The following is a 21,709-nucleotide window of genomic DNA, read 5'->3' on the forward strand; positions in this document are numbered from 1 at the left end:
TAGCAGCCAATAATCCGACATTTATCGCACGAGTTTAGGAAAGAAAAGAGTTGGAGAAACCGACCACGCCAACGCGCGTTGTTTTTTCCTATTTACGAAAAAAACTTGTTAAATTGAGAATAGCATTATCGAAATCTTCCGAGAGTTAAATCCTTAACTTTTTTTATCAAGACAAAATTCTTATTTTTGCCGAAAAAAATGCTGAAAAATATTTATAGGTAAAAAAATTTAAAACCTAGCTGAAAATCAGTGAAAAGGTTTTAAATGAGTTAGACTGCATTCATTCGTTTGTACAACATTCTTGTGTACAACATTAGATTAGTTCTGTTTTCGAACCACGTGTAACACGCAATGTAACTTGCAAGCATGGCTACAAATCCTGCATGCAAACAAATCGCGGGCTACGTGTACCGTGATCTTGGAATAAATAACGATTACTTACACGAGTATTTACATAACGATTATTAATGTCTGAGTTTTAAGAAAAAACAATGTTTAATATTTATTATAATATCGCGAATATGGAGAATATCATCGAGCAATCAAAGTGTTCAATAAATCCACAGTCTGCTATAAAATATCGAATAACAAAGCTCGCGTCATACAGAATTTATGAAAATATTCGCAACGATATAGGATGTTCCATATTGTATGATTGAAAATACGTAAAATTCTCAACATGCACATTTTATAACACTTGCACGTATTACACGCAACGTTTGCTTGTAGCGTCTCCCACCTCCCTTTCTCGCGTTCCTCTCTCCATCCTTTATCCCATAAATAAATATCCATTGTTTTACATCATTTGCGGTATTAGTAACGAGTCTAACGCATCATCGTCGGCGATGTTTTGTTGCTTTTTCTCTCCTGCATACGCGCGGAATGAAATATAACCGGGGCACAATGAAAGACTCACGATCTCGTTTTTATTGCATTGCTGCCGCCATGTGTAACCCCCGCGAGTTACGTGTACATGAATACACGTGAACTTCGACGTACGTATACGCGGCGGTCGTAAATCCTTATAAACTTTATACCTCCTTAATCCTCAAGAATTAAGGGGCATATGTCGCCGCGAAGCGAATTGTAAAAAATTGTCGAAACCCCCCTCTGCGCGCGCGCGCACCCTACATCGTCATCGTCCCTACATCGGGGCCATTTCCTCTATGGTCACCCTTCTTACTCGCATCTCGCGTCCCTGTTTCCATGGTGAACCTCTGTCCCTGTATTCTCGCGTCACATCCGCTTTTACGGACTTCTGCATCCAAACGACAAGACAGACGAGACGATGTGCACGCGCGCACATATTCTATATGCGGAATGCCCTACGAAAAAACTTAATCCGAATAACATAGTATCATTTTCTCGTGTAATTTACATACGAATCGCCAAGGATAATGTGGCAGAATGCTCGGTTATTTACGATGTTCGAACAGTGAATAAATATGGCAATTTGAATAAATTGACATGCGTATAAATATAATACAGATTGAGTTTTATAGAGTAAATTCATTAGCAATATATATATATATATATATATATATATATATATATACATATATATATATATATATATATATATATATATATATATGTATCAACAGCAAAGATATCGTATTATCGTATCCTGCGAAAAGTATGTGCGCATATATGTATTTAATATATAATTTTGATACGCATCTCCTGTGTTACATGTTCATGTATCATTTACAGCCGACCAATTATTCGACACTTCGGTTACACCCTTGGGACAAGATACTTTAAATGAATGAATAATGCGAAATATACTAATTCACTCAATGTTACCGACGCTAACGTACGGAATTCGATCTCGATAAAGAAAATACTGAATTTAATGATACGATATACACAAGGATTATATTTAAACGCATGCTAAATATTAATTATAAGGGAACATAATAATTGAAAATTTACTCACCGGATAGATCTGTCGCCATCTTTGTCATCTCGATCATGTTGAATCCTTCGGATCCTCGCACTGGCATAGGGAAAGTTCTTAAGAAAGTTTTCGATGGCACACTAATTAATTTCGATTGTCCGTCACTTCACATAAAACACTCCCGTATTGTATGACACATGATATACTTTGGACGAGCAAATAACACGAAATATAATCACGCAATGCGAATGCTCCGTCACTCGCAATATTCGTATCCGAACGTGCGTTAATAAATATAGACCGATTTGATGGTGTCTTAACCTCGATACCCGGCATTTTACACGACACTCCCGTCATACGTCCAACGTTCTTTAGAGGAATATATGGCGCAAAATATGCCACGAAGTATAATAACACAACGCTGTTGATTAATTGTCCATAAGACTGGAGCTTAACGAGAAAAATGCGCGTAAAATACGGACCGATCCGACGTCGTCAAAAGATTCGCTGAAACTGCGACAAGTGTGTTGTCGATAGAGTAGCTACGCGAGTCGAGGACAGAACATACCGGCCGGCGACCTTCGATTATCAAAACACACTGGCTGTCGCGTTTTCGAATTTAATAAATTAAAATAATTCACACACACATTCATACTCGACGAAAAGAAAGCGAATAAAACACAGACCGATTCGATGACGTCTTAACCTGAATTTCGATATCCGGCACTTTACAAAATACTCCGTACTCCCGTCATACGTCCAACGTTCTTTAGAGGAATATATAGCGCAAAACATGCCACAAAGTATAATAACACAACGCTGTTGATTAATTGTCCATAAAACTGGAGCTTAACGAGAAAAATGCGCGTAAAATACGGCCCGATCCGACGTCGTCAAAAGATTCGCTGAAACTGCGACAAGTGCGTTGTCGATAGAGTAGTTACGCGAGTCAAGGACAAAACATATCAGCCGATAACCTGCGATTATCAAAACACACTTGCTGTCGCGTTTTCGAATTTAATAGATTAAAATGAAAATAATTCACACACAGATTCATACTCGACGAAGAGAGCGCGACTAAAACACAGACCGATTCGATAACGTCTTAATCTTAATTTCGATACCAGAGCACTTTACACTCCCGTCATACGTTAGGTTCAATGTTCCTTAGACGAATATATAACGCAAAATATGCCGCGAAATATAATAACATGCTGTTGATTAATTATTCGCAAGACTGAAGCTTAACGAGAAAAATGCGCGTAAAAGACAGACCGATCCGACGTCGTCGGAAGATTCGCTGAAACTGCGAGAAGTGCGCTGTCGATTTGTAACTACACGGGTCAAGGACAAAACACAGCGGCCGATAACTTTCGATTGTCAAAACATACTTGCTGCCGCGTTTATCGAATTTAATATAGATTGAAATGAAAATAATTCACGCACAGTTTTACTTTAAAATCTATTATCAATGCGAAATAGTATATTTACGTATAAATACGTAATATTCATCGCCCGATATTTTTCTCGGTTCTACACGTTCAATTGTAAATATTTATACTCATTAATTGAAGCTCGGATGAGATGCCATATAATTATGATTATAACGATCACAGTATTAATTACAACAATCAACTGATTTCGTTTCACTCGCGATATATTTCATCGCTAATATATCCGCGCCACAAGCATAATGACTCGTAAATCATCGCACGCAATACGCCGTAGACGGAGCGATGACCGAACATGTCGACTTTCTTCACGACACTCGCGTAATATCCGGAATTTCGAATTGTTACTATGTTATACAACATCAAGGAGAAATACGAAAAATTAATTATAATTCTTGTCACCAATACAAACGCGATACAATTTATATTTAAATAATTGATATATATTTTTTATCAGTGCTCTTAATATAACAATACAATACTTATAATATATGCGTCCGTATATATCATAATATGACGCGAAATTCGAACTAACTTTCGCGATAGTTGAGACAAAAAATTAAAAAAGATAAAGACATGTTGCGAGAAGGGAAAGCGAGCCGACTTGTTTGTATATACATAATAGAGCGATTACGATTCTGTTTATCTATATTTTGAAAAGCGTCGAAGTAAATGTTTATAATATATAGAGTACGATTATCGAACGTTTATCGCCTTTTTCATAATTTTTTTCTAAGTTAAAGAGACTTGCGTTTTAAAGCCACGATACTAAACTCGATGAGAGAGAGAGAGAGAGATTTTCGAATGCAATATTTGTCTGAATTATAGCATCATAGACTGGAGGAAAAAAGATTCTCGAAAGCGAATCCTTATAACGTGAACGCAAAATTTCTCATTTTATTTTATCGCAGAAAAATTTTGATAAACACAATAAATGTTTTTAAGACGCTCCGCTTTATCCTTAATAAATTTCTACCTTATTTTTATATTGTTGGCACCATACAATATATAATATTATTCCGTTTTATTTTTCCTAGAAATTATCTTATTGTTATTTTTTTTAATTCTTTAATCATCTCAGAAGTCGCGAAAACGAGAGGCAATAATCAAATAAATAAAACACAATAGGCCATAAATCACGATATTTTCCCACACTCGCTCGAGAATCAGTGGACTAGATGGGGACGTTTTACTTCTCAAAACATAGATAAGCGCAGTCATATACTATTACGTGTTCTAAACAAGTGGCTCGACTTCTTTTTCTCTTCCTCACGATGCATATGACGGCCTTGAATTTATAGTTTCTCGTTTACAATTAGTGTCGTTTTGACTGCGAGGGTTAGTTTGAATTTTTACTCGTTTTTATTCGTGTCAAATACGCGTTAACAGGTAATATTATTATGTTAAGAGTGATAAAAATCAATAATTTAATAAATTATACCGCGTTTCTATTAATAATTGATGATAAAAATTATAATTAATTTTTCTTCTTGATATTGTATTACCAGGTATTGTAATATCAATTCGGAATTTCGGAATCGGATATTACGCAAATGTCGTGAAAATCGACACGTTCGGTCATCTCCGTCTACGGCGTATTGCGTGCGATCATTTACGAGTCATTATGCTTGTGGCGCGGATATATTAGCGATGAAATATATTGCAAGTGAAACGGAATCAGTTGATCATTGTAATTAATACTGTGATCGTTACAATCATAATTATATGGCATCTCATCCGAGCTTCAATTAATGAGTATAAATGTCACAATTAACCATGTAATATCAAGAGTGTCGAAAAAAATTTTGGGCGACGAATATTATGTGTTATACGTAAATATTAATATACTATTAATAAATAAATATACTATTTCGCATTGATAATAGATTTTAAAGTAAGACTGTGCATGAATTATTTTCATTTCAATCTATATTAAATTCGAAAACGCGGCAGCAAGTGTGTTTTGACAATCGAAAGTTATCGGCCGGTATGTTTGTCCTTGACTCGCGTAATTACAAATCGACAGCGCACTTCCCGCAGTTTCAGCGAATCTTCCGACGACGTCGGATCGGTCCGTCTTTTACGCGTATTTTTCTCGTTAAGCTTCAGTCTTGCGAACAATTAATCAACAGCATTGTGTTATTATATTTCGCAGCATATTTTGCGTTATATATTCGTCTAAAGAACGTTAAACGTATGACTGGAATAAAGTGCCGGGGTATCGAGATTGAGGTTAAAACGCCATCGAATCGGTCTGTATTTTATTCGTGCTCTTTTCATCGAGTGTAAATTATTTTCACTTTAATTTATTAAATTCGAAAACGCGACAGCAAGTGTTTTGATAATCGAAAGTTATCGATCACTATGTTTTGTTCTTAACTCGCGTAATTACAAATCGACAGCGCACTTCTCGCAGTTTCGCGAATCTTTCGACGACGTCGTATCGGTCCGTATTTTACGCGCATTTTTCTCGTTAAACTTCAGTCTTGCGAACAATTAATTAACAGCATTGTATTATATTTTGCGTTATATATTCATTTAAAGAAAGTATGACGGGAGTATTGTATAAAGTGCTCGGGCAATTGAGATTAAGACGCCATCGAATCGGTCTGTGTTTTATTCGCTTTCTTTTTGTCGAGTATGAATCTGTGTGTGAATTATTTTAATCTATTAAATTCGAAAACGCGACAGCCAGTGTGTCTTGATAATCGAAGGTTGCCGGCCGGTATGTTTTGTCCTTGACTCGCGTAGCTACTCTATCGACAACACACTTGTCGCAGTTTCAGCGAATCTTTTGACGACGTCGGATCGGTCCGTCTTTTACGCGCATTTTTCTCGTTAAGCTCCAGTCTTATGGACAATTAATCAACAGCATTGTGTTATATTTTGCGTTATATATTCCTTTAAAGAATATTGGACGGCAGCAAGTGTTTTAACAATCGAAAGTTATCGGCAGCTATGTTTTGTCCTCGACTGGCGTAGTTACAAATCGACAGCGCACTTGTCGCAGTTTCGTGAATCTTCCGACGACGTCGTATCGGTCCGTATTTTACGCGCATTTTTCTCGTCAAGCTCCAATCTTATGGACAATTAATCGACAGCATTGTGTTATTATACTTCGCGGCATATTTTGCGTTATATATTCGTCTAAACATTAAACGTATGACTGGAGTAAAGTGCCGGGTATCGAGATTGAGGTTAAGACGCCATCGAATCGGTCTGTGTTTTATTCGCTTTCTTTTCGTCGAGTATGAATCTGTGTGTGAATTATTTTAATCTATTAACTTCGAAAACGCGACAGCCAGTGTGTTTTGATAATCGAAGGTCGCCGGCCGGTATGTTCTGTCCTCGACTCGCGTAGCTACTCTATCGACAACACACTTCTCGCAGTTTCAGCGAATCTTTTGACGACGTCGAATCGGTCCGTATTTTACGCGCATTTTTCTCGTTAAGCTCCAGTCTTATGGACAATTAATCAGCAGCGTTGTGTTATTATGCTTCGTGGCATATTTTGCGCTATATATTCCTCTAAAGAACGTTGGACGTATGACGGGAGTGTCGTGTAAAATGCCGGGAATCGAGGTTAAGACATCATCGAATCGGTCTATGTTTATTAACGTACATTCTTTTCGTCGAGTACGAATATTGCGAGTGACGGAGCATCCGCAGCATCGAGTGATTATGTTTCGTGTTTTCGTTCTAAGTATATTATGTATCCTACAATGCGGGAGTGTTTTATGTGAAGTGACGAAGAAGTGAAATTAGTGCCATGGAAGTTTTCTTAAGGACTTTCCCTTTGCCACTGCGAGGATTCGAAGGATTGGATATGTTGAGACGACGGCAAAGATGACAACAAATTCGCCTGGTGAGTAAATTTTCAGCTATTATGTTTCCTTATGATTAACATTTATTTCGTTGGTGTTACGCATTTTAAATCAGTCAGACTTGTTGCATCCTTGTGTGTATCGACGCATTAAATTAGTTTTCTTTGTCGAGATCGAAACATATGCAATTGAATATCGATAGCATTGATTGTCCCATTTCGTATTCTTCGCTTATTTAATGAATATTATGTCAAACGTGTCATCGGAGTTCTGTTTGAAGTTGCAAACGGTTGGCCGGAAATGATGGTCGTGTAAACAGGGTGCGTATCAAAAATTAGATATGCGAATGCACATAACCTTGTCACGATACGATGTGATACGATGTGATACGATATGAGAGTACGCAACAAGTTTGTACACGTTTTTACACTGCTCTTGATGCACACATTATCATAAATAATTGTAATGCAATCTATATAATCTCTGATATTCATATACATATTCCATTTCCATTTATTTCTCGCTGTTAAAAGCTTTCGAATTTTTTATTTTAAAATGATTGAAAAATTCAGATTTTTCAATTATTTTAAAATTATCTGTATGTTTAAATTATATAACACAAGTTAGATCGTGTAATATATGTATTTTCTTTTTTCTTTTTATTTTTTTTAATGTGCACTTTAGATGACATCTGATTATATATCTATAATTATAGAAAAATATGATGAATCTTAAATTTGCATCATATTGGTCTATAATTATAGATATATAATCACATGTCATCTAAAACGCACATTAAAAAAATAAAAATAAAAAGGAATAGACATATATTACGCGTTCTAACTTGCATTATATAATTTAAACATACAGATAATTTTAAAAGCTTTTAAACTCATATTGATGCAGCATTTTAATTCAAGTTTTTTAATTCAAGTTTTTTTGTATACATTCCAACTTGTTTTATTCTTTTTTATAATCCCTTAGACAATTTATATTTTCTGCACTAATCAAAAGTTACGATGAAACATACTTGCCTTTGCAATAAATATATGTATATGTATATATGGTTGTGATAAATATATGTAACGTGACAATTTCGCAAGAATAATATCTGCATGAGTTATATTTATCACTATCAGGGATTAGATCGAACTTATGAGACACGAACAATTAATTATGATGCAGAGACTACTCCGTTTTGATTATATGTGATTAATAAGTATTGCTCATTAATTTCCCATTTGCCGGATGTGTATCTTTAACTGGGACAGCAGACGATACGCCTGTAATTAGGACACGAGCCCGGGCTGGGTGTCCTGCCATATTTTACATTGTATTATGTCGGACTCGGTGCATCGCATGTCGCTACCATGTAACGCTATAACAGTAGAAATAGCATATGCGGATGCGACATCTATTTCTCCATGGACAAATGCAATCCCGAGTTTATGCGCTCGACATACGATTATATTAGGAACAAATTCTTACAATTATTCCACGCAATATGTCGTGATTAAATCTGCAACAAAGATACGCGTGCTCCAGTATTTTACGGCTTTATTCTTCGTACACCCACATACACCCACACCGTTCGAAATATTTAGCAAACTTTATTTTGTGGCAACGTGTTTCTCACGACTTGGATTTTATCGTACATCTGATTATTTCTTTTCTTTCGCACCCCAAGGAAGGGGAGAAGGCGGCGTGGCGTGGCGTGTCGTTTCGATGTGTGCTCGGGCTTATTATTTTCGCTCGCCATGTCGGAAAAATGATCGTTACTACATCGCGCCGGCAACGGCAAATTACCAAGTATCGTTACGGTCAGGAAAATTCATTGCGCCGTATAGCACGGGTAAATATACTCGTCGCGCGATGAGCAAACACGAAAAAGAGTATTTTTTTGGAGATCAAAGGTTACGCGCAGCATTTCAACTAACCGAATCTCTTTAGTGTACATGAAACGATACTTCAAACACGCGTTTACACAAGCCCGGGGCCCTTTAAAAAAATATGATGACACGCGCTTTGTAGACGCTTGAGCGAAGTACTGTTTTGAACGCATCTGCGATGCAGCAGAAACGGCTGCTGATTTGTTTTCATAAAAGCCAAATGCACCGGGATTACTCGGAATCGTTACTGTCACTCGCTTACCGGAAGAGTTATGATGTTGTTGACGTAACCGAATGGGCTTGCGAGACGCTCGGAATTCTCGCGTACTCGGATTCGACATCAAAGTTCAGCTAAGTTTGTTCGCCATGTTATCTAACGAAGGTATTTGCATCCCAGGAATTTCAGTAATTATGCATACCTAATTAGCCATTGTGTCCCATCTTACGCTATCTAGTATTTCGTGCGCGACATCTCGAACGTGTGCGTCTCGTGTTGAGTATTCGAGGAACGATCAATTTCTATGAGTAGGACGACTATGCGAGATGCATGGGAACATCCATTATCCAAGTTTTAAGCAATTTAATATAAAAATTCCACAGCTTATAATATTATTATATTGGACTGAGTTCATGCAGAAACTATAATGAAATATAAAGAATATTTTATAATCTAGCAAAATATTGTAAAGCGCATCGCGCATCGTGATTCACGTTTCATAATTATATTCGCGAAAATGTCGCGTTTCAAGCGTCGAAATCGAGAGAATTCTGAGATTTGTTTTTGCTGCTGATCAACAACGTCGATCATATCGAATGGCAAAGTTTCGACGGTAGGTGTAGGCCGGTGATCAGTCTCGCTCGAGCGAGTAATAAATTTCACCGCATTTGGTGTACCACGCGCGGCCACGTGACCCCGATCCTTCCCCGTGCCGCACTTCTCAGCACTTCCCCCATAATTCATCGACCATTTTATCGTGCGCGTCGAATATATATTCACGAAAATCCACGGTAATCGTCCCCTCGTAATTCCCATCACGACACTCGATCGAGTGAGAGAGAGAGAGAGAGAGAGAGAGATATGCGGCGATCGACCGGACCCCCTCGACGTACTCGATAGGACGCGGGGGCTACATCGGTGCAGCGAACCGAGCATAGATTGGGATCCGGTTTCAGATTCGACCGGGATTTAGATCATTATCCGTCGACGGGACTTGGGAACACGTCGCCGCGTTGCACGATGTGTTCTTTGACGCGCCGCAAATCCCCGCGCGAAACAATTAACCCTTTGCACTGGCATCACCGCTCGGAACGCGTGTAGCTGGGTATGGAATGATACGCCCTTCCCCTCCTCCTCGCAGCGAGATAGAACTTTATGCGCGAGAGTGTCTGCATTCGTTACATAATCCTTTGTGACGGAGAATGTTGCGCGCTTATATTTTTCACATCATCTCAAACACGTCGCTTTCAACGTGTTTAAATAAGCGATGATAATTATGTAATTATTTTTATCGATATAATCTTTCTATCTGATAAAATTTCGAGATATTAAATTTGATATTATACAATGAAAAAAAAGGAAAAATCGATAGCTTTTGATACTCATTATTATTTAGCGAAATTCGTACGCCATTAAAGTTGCTTAGTTAGTGAATTTATGTACACATATATGTATGTCTATATATATAATTTTAATTACATAACTTATACTCTCGGATTTTGCTCGAGCAAGCGCTTACTAAGCGCGAAGTGACTTTCTGTTGTAAACGCTATCTAATATTCCACTATCTTGTATCTTGTTTACTCGGTGGACAGCATGTTTTCAGCTTCCTACGTACTTAGGTGCGCTAGGTAAGCGTTTATGGTCGTTGCCAAGTTGTCGCGAGAATCGGTCAAGTAGTCGCAAAATATTCACGCGTTCGCTGCGAGCGGCGAAGAAAAAGATTGATCGAGTCTAGCGAAAGTGCATTTGCACTCTGACGCGATGTAATTATCGACGAGCTGTTGTTAACATTTGCAATCTTTTTACGAGTCGCTTTAACAAAACTCACGAGAGCGTGAAATATTGTCTCGAAGCGATCCCGGCCTCGAGATAATTAATACGACCGATGTTATACGTTGAATCTGCCGGGCCGCGCCTCGTCAGGACTGACCAAATTACTCTCAAAATTGGCTTCGCGTGACGCGCCGCATTACGACATTCTGATATAACCCCGTTTGCACCTAACTACATTAAATTCCAAAACAAAATGCGCGAACGAAATTTGCATTTCCCCTCTGGCGCACACCGCCGCGCGGCGCCGTTGGGAGCAACTCCCGGATAAAACGTGTATGACGCGCGCCGCGCGGTCCGGCAGCGCGGTTCTGCGCGGCATTAAAATTACATTATTTCGCCAGCTTCGAACGTACGCGAAGTATGCACCACGTTGATTATGAGTTTTAATGAATTTCTACGGGATCATTATAAAGCCGCTCTCGGAGCTGTGCGGTCGCACACGTGGCCTCGCTCGCACCCGACTCGCGCGTCCGCGTGTTTGTGAAACACAGCACGGCGCCGTGTGTCACGACGATCCGGCTCTCTTTATATACGTATATATATCTTTTTCTCTCTCTTACGCGCGCGCGGGCGCGCGCGCACCATTATTGCCTCATGTACACGCGCGACTGTATTATATTCCCGGGGCTTTTTCACAGATAGAGTTGTACAGGTTAGAGAACTGACAAATGGAGCCGACACGTGTCACGATGCTAATGCGCGGTGAAAAATTATTTCGCAATATCGAACGATGCGACACACCCTTTTGGGTTGCGAATTGTATCTCGCCTCGCCTCGCCTCGCCTCGCATTGCCAAAGTCTGTTCCTTGGCTATTAAGCAGCAATAAAACAGTCGGAGGTCCTCCGGGGTAAGAAATAACCGATTACTTTTTCATTACGATCAGCGCTCCCTCGACAAAAAGTCTAATGATTTTCGGAGATTATCAGTTTTTTCCGCAAGATATTCATTATTTATTGATGTGAAAGCTAACTGTCGACGTATGTGGATGAGCGAGGGGAAAAGCCTATTTAGCGAACGAGAATGTATTATATAATTAATTAAAATGAGAGAGGTATACGAATCGGCAAAAATTATTAATAATATCTTGGTATCAAGTTAATTATTTTCGCATAATAAGGAATTATAGATTATTTTTACCGTCGACGTCATAAAAATAGATCAGCGTAAAGTGGTTGATTTTGAATAAATGATTAATTGAGCGAATAAAAGTGAATTTAATTACGCGATGATATTATATGCAGATGCATCGAATCTCGACATGCCATTCGATTTTATTCGAATAACAATTGTCATTAATAATTATTAATAACATTTTTATTTCTCATTGTTATTTATTTCGCGACGATATTTGACATTATTCTATATTACGTATTCAAACAAACTGCGAGATAGCGATAACAGTAATCGGAGTACTTGGGAGGGTGGCGGACGCGACGTGTAAAGAAAAGGGATGGAGGGCGCGTGAAAGAGTCGGATGGTAGGGAGAACGAAAGAGAATGGCATTTGCACTGGCTCTCAGCCAAATCCCACCTCATCAAAATGTCGGAAAGACGGCTCGAAACGAGTCAAGGCAAGACGGTCTGAATGTCATCCCTTGAGGAACTATCTCTGCGAGATTCGGCTTGGGTGACGAGGGGTGACCTCCCATGATTGTCTTGATATTTTTCGATGTTGTAGTACGTAGGGCGGAAAGGAAGACGACAAATGCGAGGCAAATGCGGAAGTCATCGTTCATACTCGTGTAATATATGATACTCTGATCATCATAACTCAGGATCAACAGTTTTATCCCTGGTCCCGATTAAACTGACGAACGATCGTGGGCGATTCGAGGGGAAGCAATCGTCGACGGTAAATCATGACGATAAATTGGGTTATCAACAAACCAGCTAATCGGTTTTTATTATGCATTGTACCGGAAAAATTGGATTATTTCCAAAAGAAGTTAATGTAATTAAGTGCACCAAACGGGGAAAAAGTTTGAATAATAATTTAAATAATGAAATAATACGCTAATTAAAGACATTTTCAATGATAGCGATATGAGATATAACAGTATTTTCGTATTAATAATCATTGGAAAATGAAATTGCTAAAAGGAAATTTGTATCGAGAGAAAACATTTCTTTTTTTCCCTCGAATAATCGAGAGTAATGTTATCAATAAAATTTCTCAGGAAGCAAACGGTTGAATAGTACACAATAAATATTCTTCAGATTCTTATAAGAGAAATCTGCAAGATAAATAAGTATTCTCAATTTACAATTATATCAGTCAGGAATTTATCACGAGACAAGCGACTCGGTTTTTCTTGCATTATGAAAAAGATTTTATCCGTCCTTCGGAATTTTTAATCTCTTTATAATCATCGGATTCTCTGATGAAACGGAACCAAGAGTATCCACGGTTCAAATCTACAAGTAGCTTGGTAAAAAAAGAATGTAATTTATAATGTTGATATAGTGCGATTACTTGCTCTATGTTAGATAGTACATATGCATAAGGATGGTATCTTAAATGAATGCGTGCCGGATAACAGCGATTGTTTGCTCCGAACTTTTTTTTTACACGCGAGTGAAATTCACTCGAACGGCGAACCGTTATCGGATCTTTTTGAGTGTGTTTTGTGGCACGCAACGACATGCCCATTAAGAAAGCTCCATGTCGAGATCTAGATGGGGTTCCCTGCAATTACCTTCGCGTTTTTCGTCCGAGCGGCTTCTTTTATTTTGACCATATGATCGCGCTAGCATCTATCCGATAAATCGCCAGTTGGCCGTGACTGCAAAATCTGAGGCTTAAACTTCAGTTTTTTGCTCGATATCGATGAGATGGAAAAACCTCTATAAATGTGAAAAAGGTCAATAATCAAAGGTATTTTGTTCGAAACGATATTTTCGGCAATATTGTTTTTCCACGCTATTAAAGCATGCGGTGAAACGTTTGATAGGATACATGAAAATCTTGTTCGATCCCTCGTTCCGAGTTCGCGTATCGCGTTACAAAGGATCGATAATAATGTAGATAAGCGATTCCGACACGCGGAAAACTAAAGTTTAAGCCATTGCATTAGGGAGAAATTGTCTCTTACATCTCTTCATATTTCCCGACGTAACATCTTATCTTTTAATTAACAATAATTTTTCCTCTTAATCTTTTTCACAGTTTTAGATTAATTTTTAAACTCTCGCATTAGTTGTGCCGATAAATTAGCCGCTACGACCGATCGGTTGATCGGTGTTGAAAAATTTCCGGACGATCGGAATTCCCGTGGCTTTAAACCCGTCGATGGATAACTGCACGCGTATCGATAGCGTTACGTTAAAAAAAAATGAGAAGCCTGCGCAAACGAAACGCGCTATTTAATTCCAACCAACTCGCGCTTGCACGTCCCCGGTTCACGCTATCGAGATAGCAGCCGTACGGGAAAAATTACGCGGAAAAATGAAACGGTTTAGGAAAATTTTCCATGCGGCACGACGACACGAGTCCCGCGGAAACCAATTTCGAAAAATGCAGTCGGATATCACCGCGGTGGCATTCGCGACCGAGAGCGCCACGGGGGGAGGGGAAGGGAAGGGAAGGACAGGACAGGAATATCGGCCCTTTACCCCATCGTGGGTGCCCATACGACCGCTGATACGCCGGTCGGTCGCTCTCGCAGCGAAACCCAGGTTGCCCATTACGCAGCGGTTAAGCCGGATAATCGATCGGTCGACGGCGACGGCGGCGGCGGCGGCGATGGCGGCGGCGATGGCGGTGGCGGTGGCGTGGCGGTGGCGGCAGCGGCGGCGGCGACAGCGGCAGCAGCGATGACGATAGCGGTGGCAGCAACGGTAGCGGCAGCGACAGCGGCACACGCACCGGCACAGATAAATTAGACGGGCTGCCAATACCGCTCATTAGCGTGCCAGGCGCAGAAAACGCCGCAGGCCAATTATGAAAAGCGAATTTCTACCGACGGACAACCGCGGCACGGCGGCGACCGCGGCGTTCCGTTCCGACGAGACGAGACGAGCGAAGCCTCCCCGACGGGGGGGAGGGAAAAAAAAAAAGAAAGGAAAAAATGCATTGCCGCGCGGAAAAACGATTGGAACGTTGGCGCGGGCGACCAATCGCGAATGGGTTTTGCGGTTTCCTCGCGCGCGTGTATGCGTGTGCACGCGTGTACGCGTATAATACGACGCGGCGGCGAAGCCGCACGTTCGGACGGGTGTCAAAACGCGAGCGCGTTGCACGCGCGCGATGACCTATCGCGACGCGTCAAACTATCGCGTTGTCGAAAACCGCTGTCCTTTTCACGCGTCCGACCGCCACTGCCGGGTACATCGAACTAATTGTTATCTAGGAAGCAGGGGGGGATGAGAGTCGCGATTAACACGATAACAGCGAGAGCTTTCGCGTAATACGCGTCGAGAAAGGAATTAGGAATTGTTGGCTTACTCGTAACAAATTACTCGAGCAACTTAAACTTGAAGATAACACCCTGACATAACGTTTCATTATACCGTTACTTTATTCGCATAATTCCCGCCAACTTGCATAGTTCGCACTAGGCAGCTCGAGCGAGTATTTAAATAACCGTTCACGTTCCAGTTCATTATACCGTAGTTGGTTGCGGCAACGTGTACCTGCCGTGGGCAGGGCGAAGAATGCGTCGGTATCAGTTACAGAAACCGCGGAACTCAACATCGGCGTTTTTCATGGCATCGCCGCGGGTAATTTGCGCAAGCATGCGTCCGCGTGCGTTTGCGTACGCGTGTTCGGTCAACGTGTACATCACGCCAGGTTCGCCGGGAATCTCGCATTAAATTCGCACCGCGCGGCAATCAGTCGCCATTCTACCGGCGTTGCGTCGCTGTTACGTGCGACGCTTACATACGTTATTACGCGAATATGTGACCACTGGCGCTCATCGTCGCTACCTTTTCTCAGCGCATCGCAGACGACACGTACGCTTAATTAAACCGCCATCGTCGTCCCCGTCTCCGCCGTCGCTCCATTTTATACGCACGCACGTGTCATAGCTATCGCAGAATAGCGGGTAAAATTTCTTGACGCGCGAATCGAAGGAACCCGAGCGTGTACCGATCGTGCGCCGTATGCGAATGTAGCATGGCTTTTGAGCAAAATGCTAGTCACGGTAGTGAATGTAGCTAATTGAAAATGAAAAGGGTATTTTCTCGCGACTTCGGGAGAGAGAGAGAGAGAAGCGCGATACTTTTGACAATTTTTTGTATTATATTATAATTAAATTTAGAAATTGAGTTAAAAATATTTGGCTTACACCCTCGCCGAATTAAAAATTAAAAAAAAATCATACGCAACGAAGCTTTGCGCATTTTCAGGAAACGCGATATATTATTATAGTTCCTAACTAAAACTGTACAGTTCACTTGCAACGCTTTTACGAAGCGGATTAAAAGCTTCCGTGTAAGAGTACGTTAAATTCGTGCTTGTTTAACCCAGTTTCTCTTACGTACTTCCGTTTTACTCAAAAACATTCTTTTTGGCTTACAATCTTCCTTCATTCTTGGCTTTAATTGTCTTGACTGCTTTTCATCGTACGTTTATTATTCTGGAAATGAAACAGTACGTATATGTGTATGTGTGTGTACGAGGACGATTGTTTTTGCTCTAATACACACATACATACATTGTACTTTACATTTAATTACTAATTTTCTCCCTTCATGTCGCATTTCTTATTATTGCATCATATAAATATTATGTAGAAATTTCACGTTAGTCGATTAATTTTAATAACGGTTTGACTTTGTAACGAAGCGTTTTTCACGCAGAAAGCAACGTTTTGCTAGTTATCTCACTATTTTGTAACAAATTTATTTTATAACGATGTTATTTTTTTATAACAAATATCCGGCAATATACTTGAAAAATGATGTTAAAAAAAGAGATACTGTCACCGCGTGCGCGTATACATCTCCATTTATATATGTTGGCCATTTATAAATGCACCAGGCGAATCGAGGTAGATGATACAACGAATCTTCTATTGAAATTTGTATGCGGTTATGTAACACATATTTTTGTATAGCTTCGTTACAGAGTTCATAGCTTCGTTACGAGAGCCAGGACTCTTGTGAACTTGTTGGCAACAATAACCGTTTGATAGCGTCATGAATTCGGCATTCGATATTTTTGAATCGATACGCGATCTCGCCAATCCCGTCCATCCAATCATTACAATAAACGCTCGAATAATCACCGTAGAATCACTACAATATGTTGATTGCAATCCTGGAATGGGTTTACGGAAATGACGCAGCTTACATGCCGCCTGTTTAATCACATTTAGCGAAACTTTAGTGCCTCACATTTCATGTAATTATCGATACAATCGATATACATGCGGAGAAATATTACCTTTTAAAATCTAAAAAGTATGTGAATATATTTATAATACAAGTGCATCAAGTCAAATGCATAAAAATCATAATAAAATGAGTATTTTTTAATAAATATTTTATTTAAAAAAAATAAATATCAAGCATAAATATTTATAAATAAAAAAAATGATTACAAAAATCGTTACAAAACGCACATTTATACAAATCTGAAATAAAAGTACTCAATTTCGGTTACATTGATTGGAATTAAATAATTTGAAAGTAATACGCGCGTACTAGTGCAAAAGCATTAAATTTTTCCGTTTGAATAAAATAAAAATTTATTATTATTACACATTATATAGAGATCTTTTTATAACTGATATTACATATTATACCGTATATTTTTAAACGGTGATTCTCGCATTGTTGCATTGCAGCAATGTCTATCGTTATCTGATGATTCGATATCATGGTGCAACGGTGTATTATCTGTAAAATATTCGACTAACGCGCAATATGAAACATTAATGGAATTTTTGTATTACGGTGAGATAACTATCATCAACTATAGTTGTCGCATGTTCGTTATCGAACCGTAAAATACTCCCATGAGAATATCGTTATTGGTTTCGATATGCGCCGGTTTGCTCTCTTTTTAATAATCGACCGATAAAAATTTTTTGTTAAGCGAATACAATACTTTTACTTTTTATCAGGACTAATTTACATCCGATTTGATTGCTTATGGCGGTAAAAAAGAGATTTTTTTTCAATTTAATTGCGAAGATTATTAATTTCGAAGTCTGAAAATAACATTTCGGAAGAGAATGAATCGCAGCCAGAACCTCGGTAGAACAAGATCCTTGATGGTTGAGAGGGGCTTTCATATGACGAGGTTAAAGAGGCATCAGAGATCCTTCTTTCTTCGACAAGAAAGCAAGGTTGCCGGTAGACGCGCACGCCGACGATCCCGCTGTCTCCGTTCAGCACCTCGTACATCTCGCACTCGGCTTTTTATCCGCTTCGCTGCGAGCGTCTCCTTCGTGCTTCCGTTCCTTCCGTTCATGTTTATGGTCCTCCCTCGGCTCGCTATCACATTTTCCGAGCGGTGTTCTTCTTCGAAAAGCGCTTTCTTATTTGCGACAACGCGCCGCACTTGCTACCTTTTACCCCCAGATGATGTACTCGAACGGTAGCTATAATTGAAGAATATTGCTCCGCATGGACCGCAAATAGGACGCGACTCTAATTTCATTATTCGCGAAAGAAGCGTGCATTTCCAGAGAGAATATCTTACGAAGGTGACTTTGCCTATGAGCTCTTTTTATTGCTATTGCTATTAGAGCATGGAGATGAGATAACAAGAAAAAAGGGGAAACTGTCACATGCCACTCCATAGAAAATGCGATATAGCATGATGCGATATACTGAAATTTAAAAAAATAGTTTTAATCGAGCGATAGAAAGGAATCAACGATTGCAACATAAAAAATTGTCATATGAAAAAATTTATTTTATATAAGCGCACACACATTTTTCACTTAAATTAAATCACGACTTGTACTTTTAATATTCAATTTGTTTCATAAAATTTAAATTAGAGACTGAAATAGAAGGATCAATTTAAAATATTCGAGAATAACATATTTCATATCTAGAAACTCTTTCGTTATTATTTAAATCTCGTCCTCGGGGTATTCGTTTTATGAAAGTAGAAGAAGCAGTATAATTGATACTCGTAAGGCATTAAAAATAAATTACGCTCTGTTGCGCGTTACATTAATTCTTTTTCTGTACGTTCTGTAGCTTTCCTCGTTATCTCTTGAACGTTCTTTTACGAGACGTGGTTGCCTATAAAGCTGCAAATCGATATCTTTCTTCGCTCGACAAAGAGACTATTTATCGTATTACTAAACTTATATACCGAATGCTTCGCTACGATCTGTAGTATTAACGTTCTTTCTGTAACGCTTGTTGTATTTCGCACTCGATTTCACTACTGATGGATACTTTTATCTCGAGTGTATCTTCGATTGTTAAAAATCGTTGCATACTATGAGCTAATGAGCAATTGACCTAGACCGGCAGTTATATCACTTTCAATAAAAACATCGTGACGTATATCGCGGAGAGGTTATTTTTTTCGGTGAAAAATATTTTTTTATATAAAATACACAAATAGCACATGTGCACATTCCACGAACATTCCCCAATTATATCTAGTTCAATATTGGTTTGACGGTAAATTCACCTCCATTTCGATGGTGAACTCGAGATAAATAAATATCGTTGCGTAAACGCATATTGACTAATACGGATACACGCTAGTGCTTTTTATTGGTGCGTTATTAAAGTTTTATAAACTGTTCTTCTAATAAGCCGTTTAAGCATTGTTTGTGTCAAGTAAATAACCATTTAATAATTTGCAAAATGCGCAAAATAGTTTTTGCAACGGTATATAAGCGAGTATATAATACACCTGAAATTACCTGCGTACACTGAGAATCACGGTATAGCGCCCGCGTTCGTTAAAATTAGCCGCAACACGATAATGACGACTGTATCTCATACCAGCGGCGTCGATTTATTTCCCGCCGGCGGCGAGACGGAAGGAAGTATAGTCATCGATGGAAAACGGCTGTCGTCTGCTGTCTCCGTGTGTATCGGAATATGTACCGCCCGTGATGCGATCACACGAGCCAGGAGCGCGGACATTTACAGGCATTTAACCCTTTGACGAGCGGAAACACGCACGGCAAATCAGCGTCGGCGCGAGCGTTCGCGGTATACGCATTCGGAGCATGCATCACCATCCAATTATTACAGCTCGCTGACGCTAATTTCGAGCATTCAGATATCATTTCATCCGTCAATGGCGGCCTGATTATCAATTGTATAACTCTTTTTTTTCTGCAACTCGCTCGTTCAGTTTCTCCCTCACGTCGACACAATAGCCGCTTTCGGGCCGATCGTGCGGTCCGAGAGTGAATGCTATGCGCGAGCACGACGGCATAATATGCTTCGGAGGATGCCTGTCAATTTTGAAGCCCGCGGCCGTAAACACAGCCATTCTATCGGAGATAAAATTTCAACGTTCGTCAGCTAATTTACCTTGCGCGCAGCAATGACGAGGTGCAAAATTACATTACGTTAACGTTTTAGAGAACGCTTTGCGTATCTGCAAACGGTTTATTAGTTGATAAAAATCGCAACGTAATTAAACGTGGTTGCATATCGATTGAAAATGTGAGCGGCATAGATGAAAAAAGTTTGCGTGTCTTTTTTTCACAATTAATGAAAGTTATAATCGAGCGGCAGTAATTATACGTCCTTTACGTGTAGTTTGGTTAAAAAAGAACAATCTCTTGTGTACAATAATTAAAAATTTTTTGAGATTCTTTTATTTTATTAGAGATAAATATATTTTAAATATATTTTATTTCAATGAAATTTTTTTATACATTCACATGAGTTATTTTTCATATTCTTTTATGTAGTTATAAATTTTGTTAATACTTTTGCTTCAAACTGCAGTATTATAAAAAGCGCATGTATGTAAGCGAAAAATTTAATATTGTATAATCATAAGTTTCATGAAAGATCGGCTTGAAAGGAATAACGCGTTCTAAAGTTTGCGGTAGCTATTGTATGCGGCAAAAGGCTTGCCTAAATTTTGTAATATTTTAAACTTTTTATTTTATATTGATAATAATGTTGCGTTATATATTTTAAAATTTATTATATATATGGAATATATATTTCATTATATTTCATTACATATATATATATATATATATATATATACATATATATATACATCAATTCATTACGCGTAGAATAAAAATCGTAAATATCTCTAGAAATTGGATGGATATTAATTATAGTAAAAAACTAGTGTTATTTGCATAATAATATGAGGATTCGAAATGTATAAAAGATTGCATATAACAAAAAATAATTTTACATTTCAAATCTCTCTAGAAAGTGAATTCCTCTTATCATCACATGGAGTTTGCTACGAAACCAATTGGGAAATCATCGCGCTGTGTATATGCACAATGTAACAGCCGCACTAAGTAATGTCTGATTTAGGAATACGATCTATATAGTAATGTCAACTTTACTGCGCCACATATTTCATTACATTAATATCGACCAGTATTTCAACTGTAGTATATTGCAGTATTCAATATAATTCATTAATATGAGAGATAGATATCTATGTCTAAATACACATT

The 21,709-nt window shown here is 38.8% G+C and overlaps 1 protein-coding gene across 3 annotated transcripts in view; it reads right to left on the reverse strand.

Moving 5' to 3' along the window:
- LOC105257891 (teneurin-a) overlaps positions 1-21,709 on the reverse strand; it is a 434,044-nt gene that overhangs the window by 196,082 nt on the left and 216,253 nt on the right. The window contains exon 1 of one of the 3 annotated variants that reach the window (XM_025411982.1): positions 1,940-3,069. The exons of the other annotated variants lie outside the window; for them this stretch is intronic. Within the exon in view, the coding sequence (XP_025267767.1) occupies positions 1,940-2,006 (67 nt within the window). The 5' untranslated portion in view covers positions 2,007-3,069. Of the gene's footprint in view, positions 1-1,939; positions 3,070-21,709 lie in introns of those variants that run through there. 3 annotated transcript variants of the gene reach the window in all.

The sequence above is a fragment of the Camponotus floridanus genome, unplaced genomic scaffold, assembly GCF_003227725.1.
Source record: "Camponotus floridanus strain SB8 unplaced genomic scaffold, Cflo_v7.5 scaffold46, whole genome shotgun sequence".
Taxonomy (NCBI): Eukaryota; Metazoa; Arthropoda; class Insecta; order Hymenoptera; family Formicidae; genus Camponotus; species Camponotus floridanus.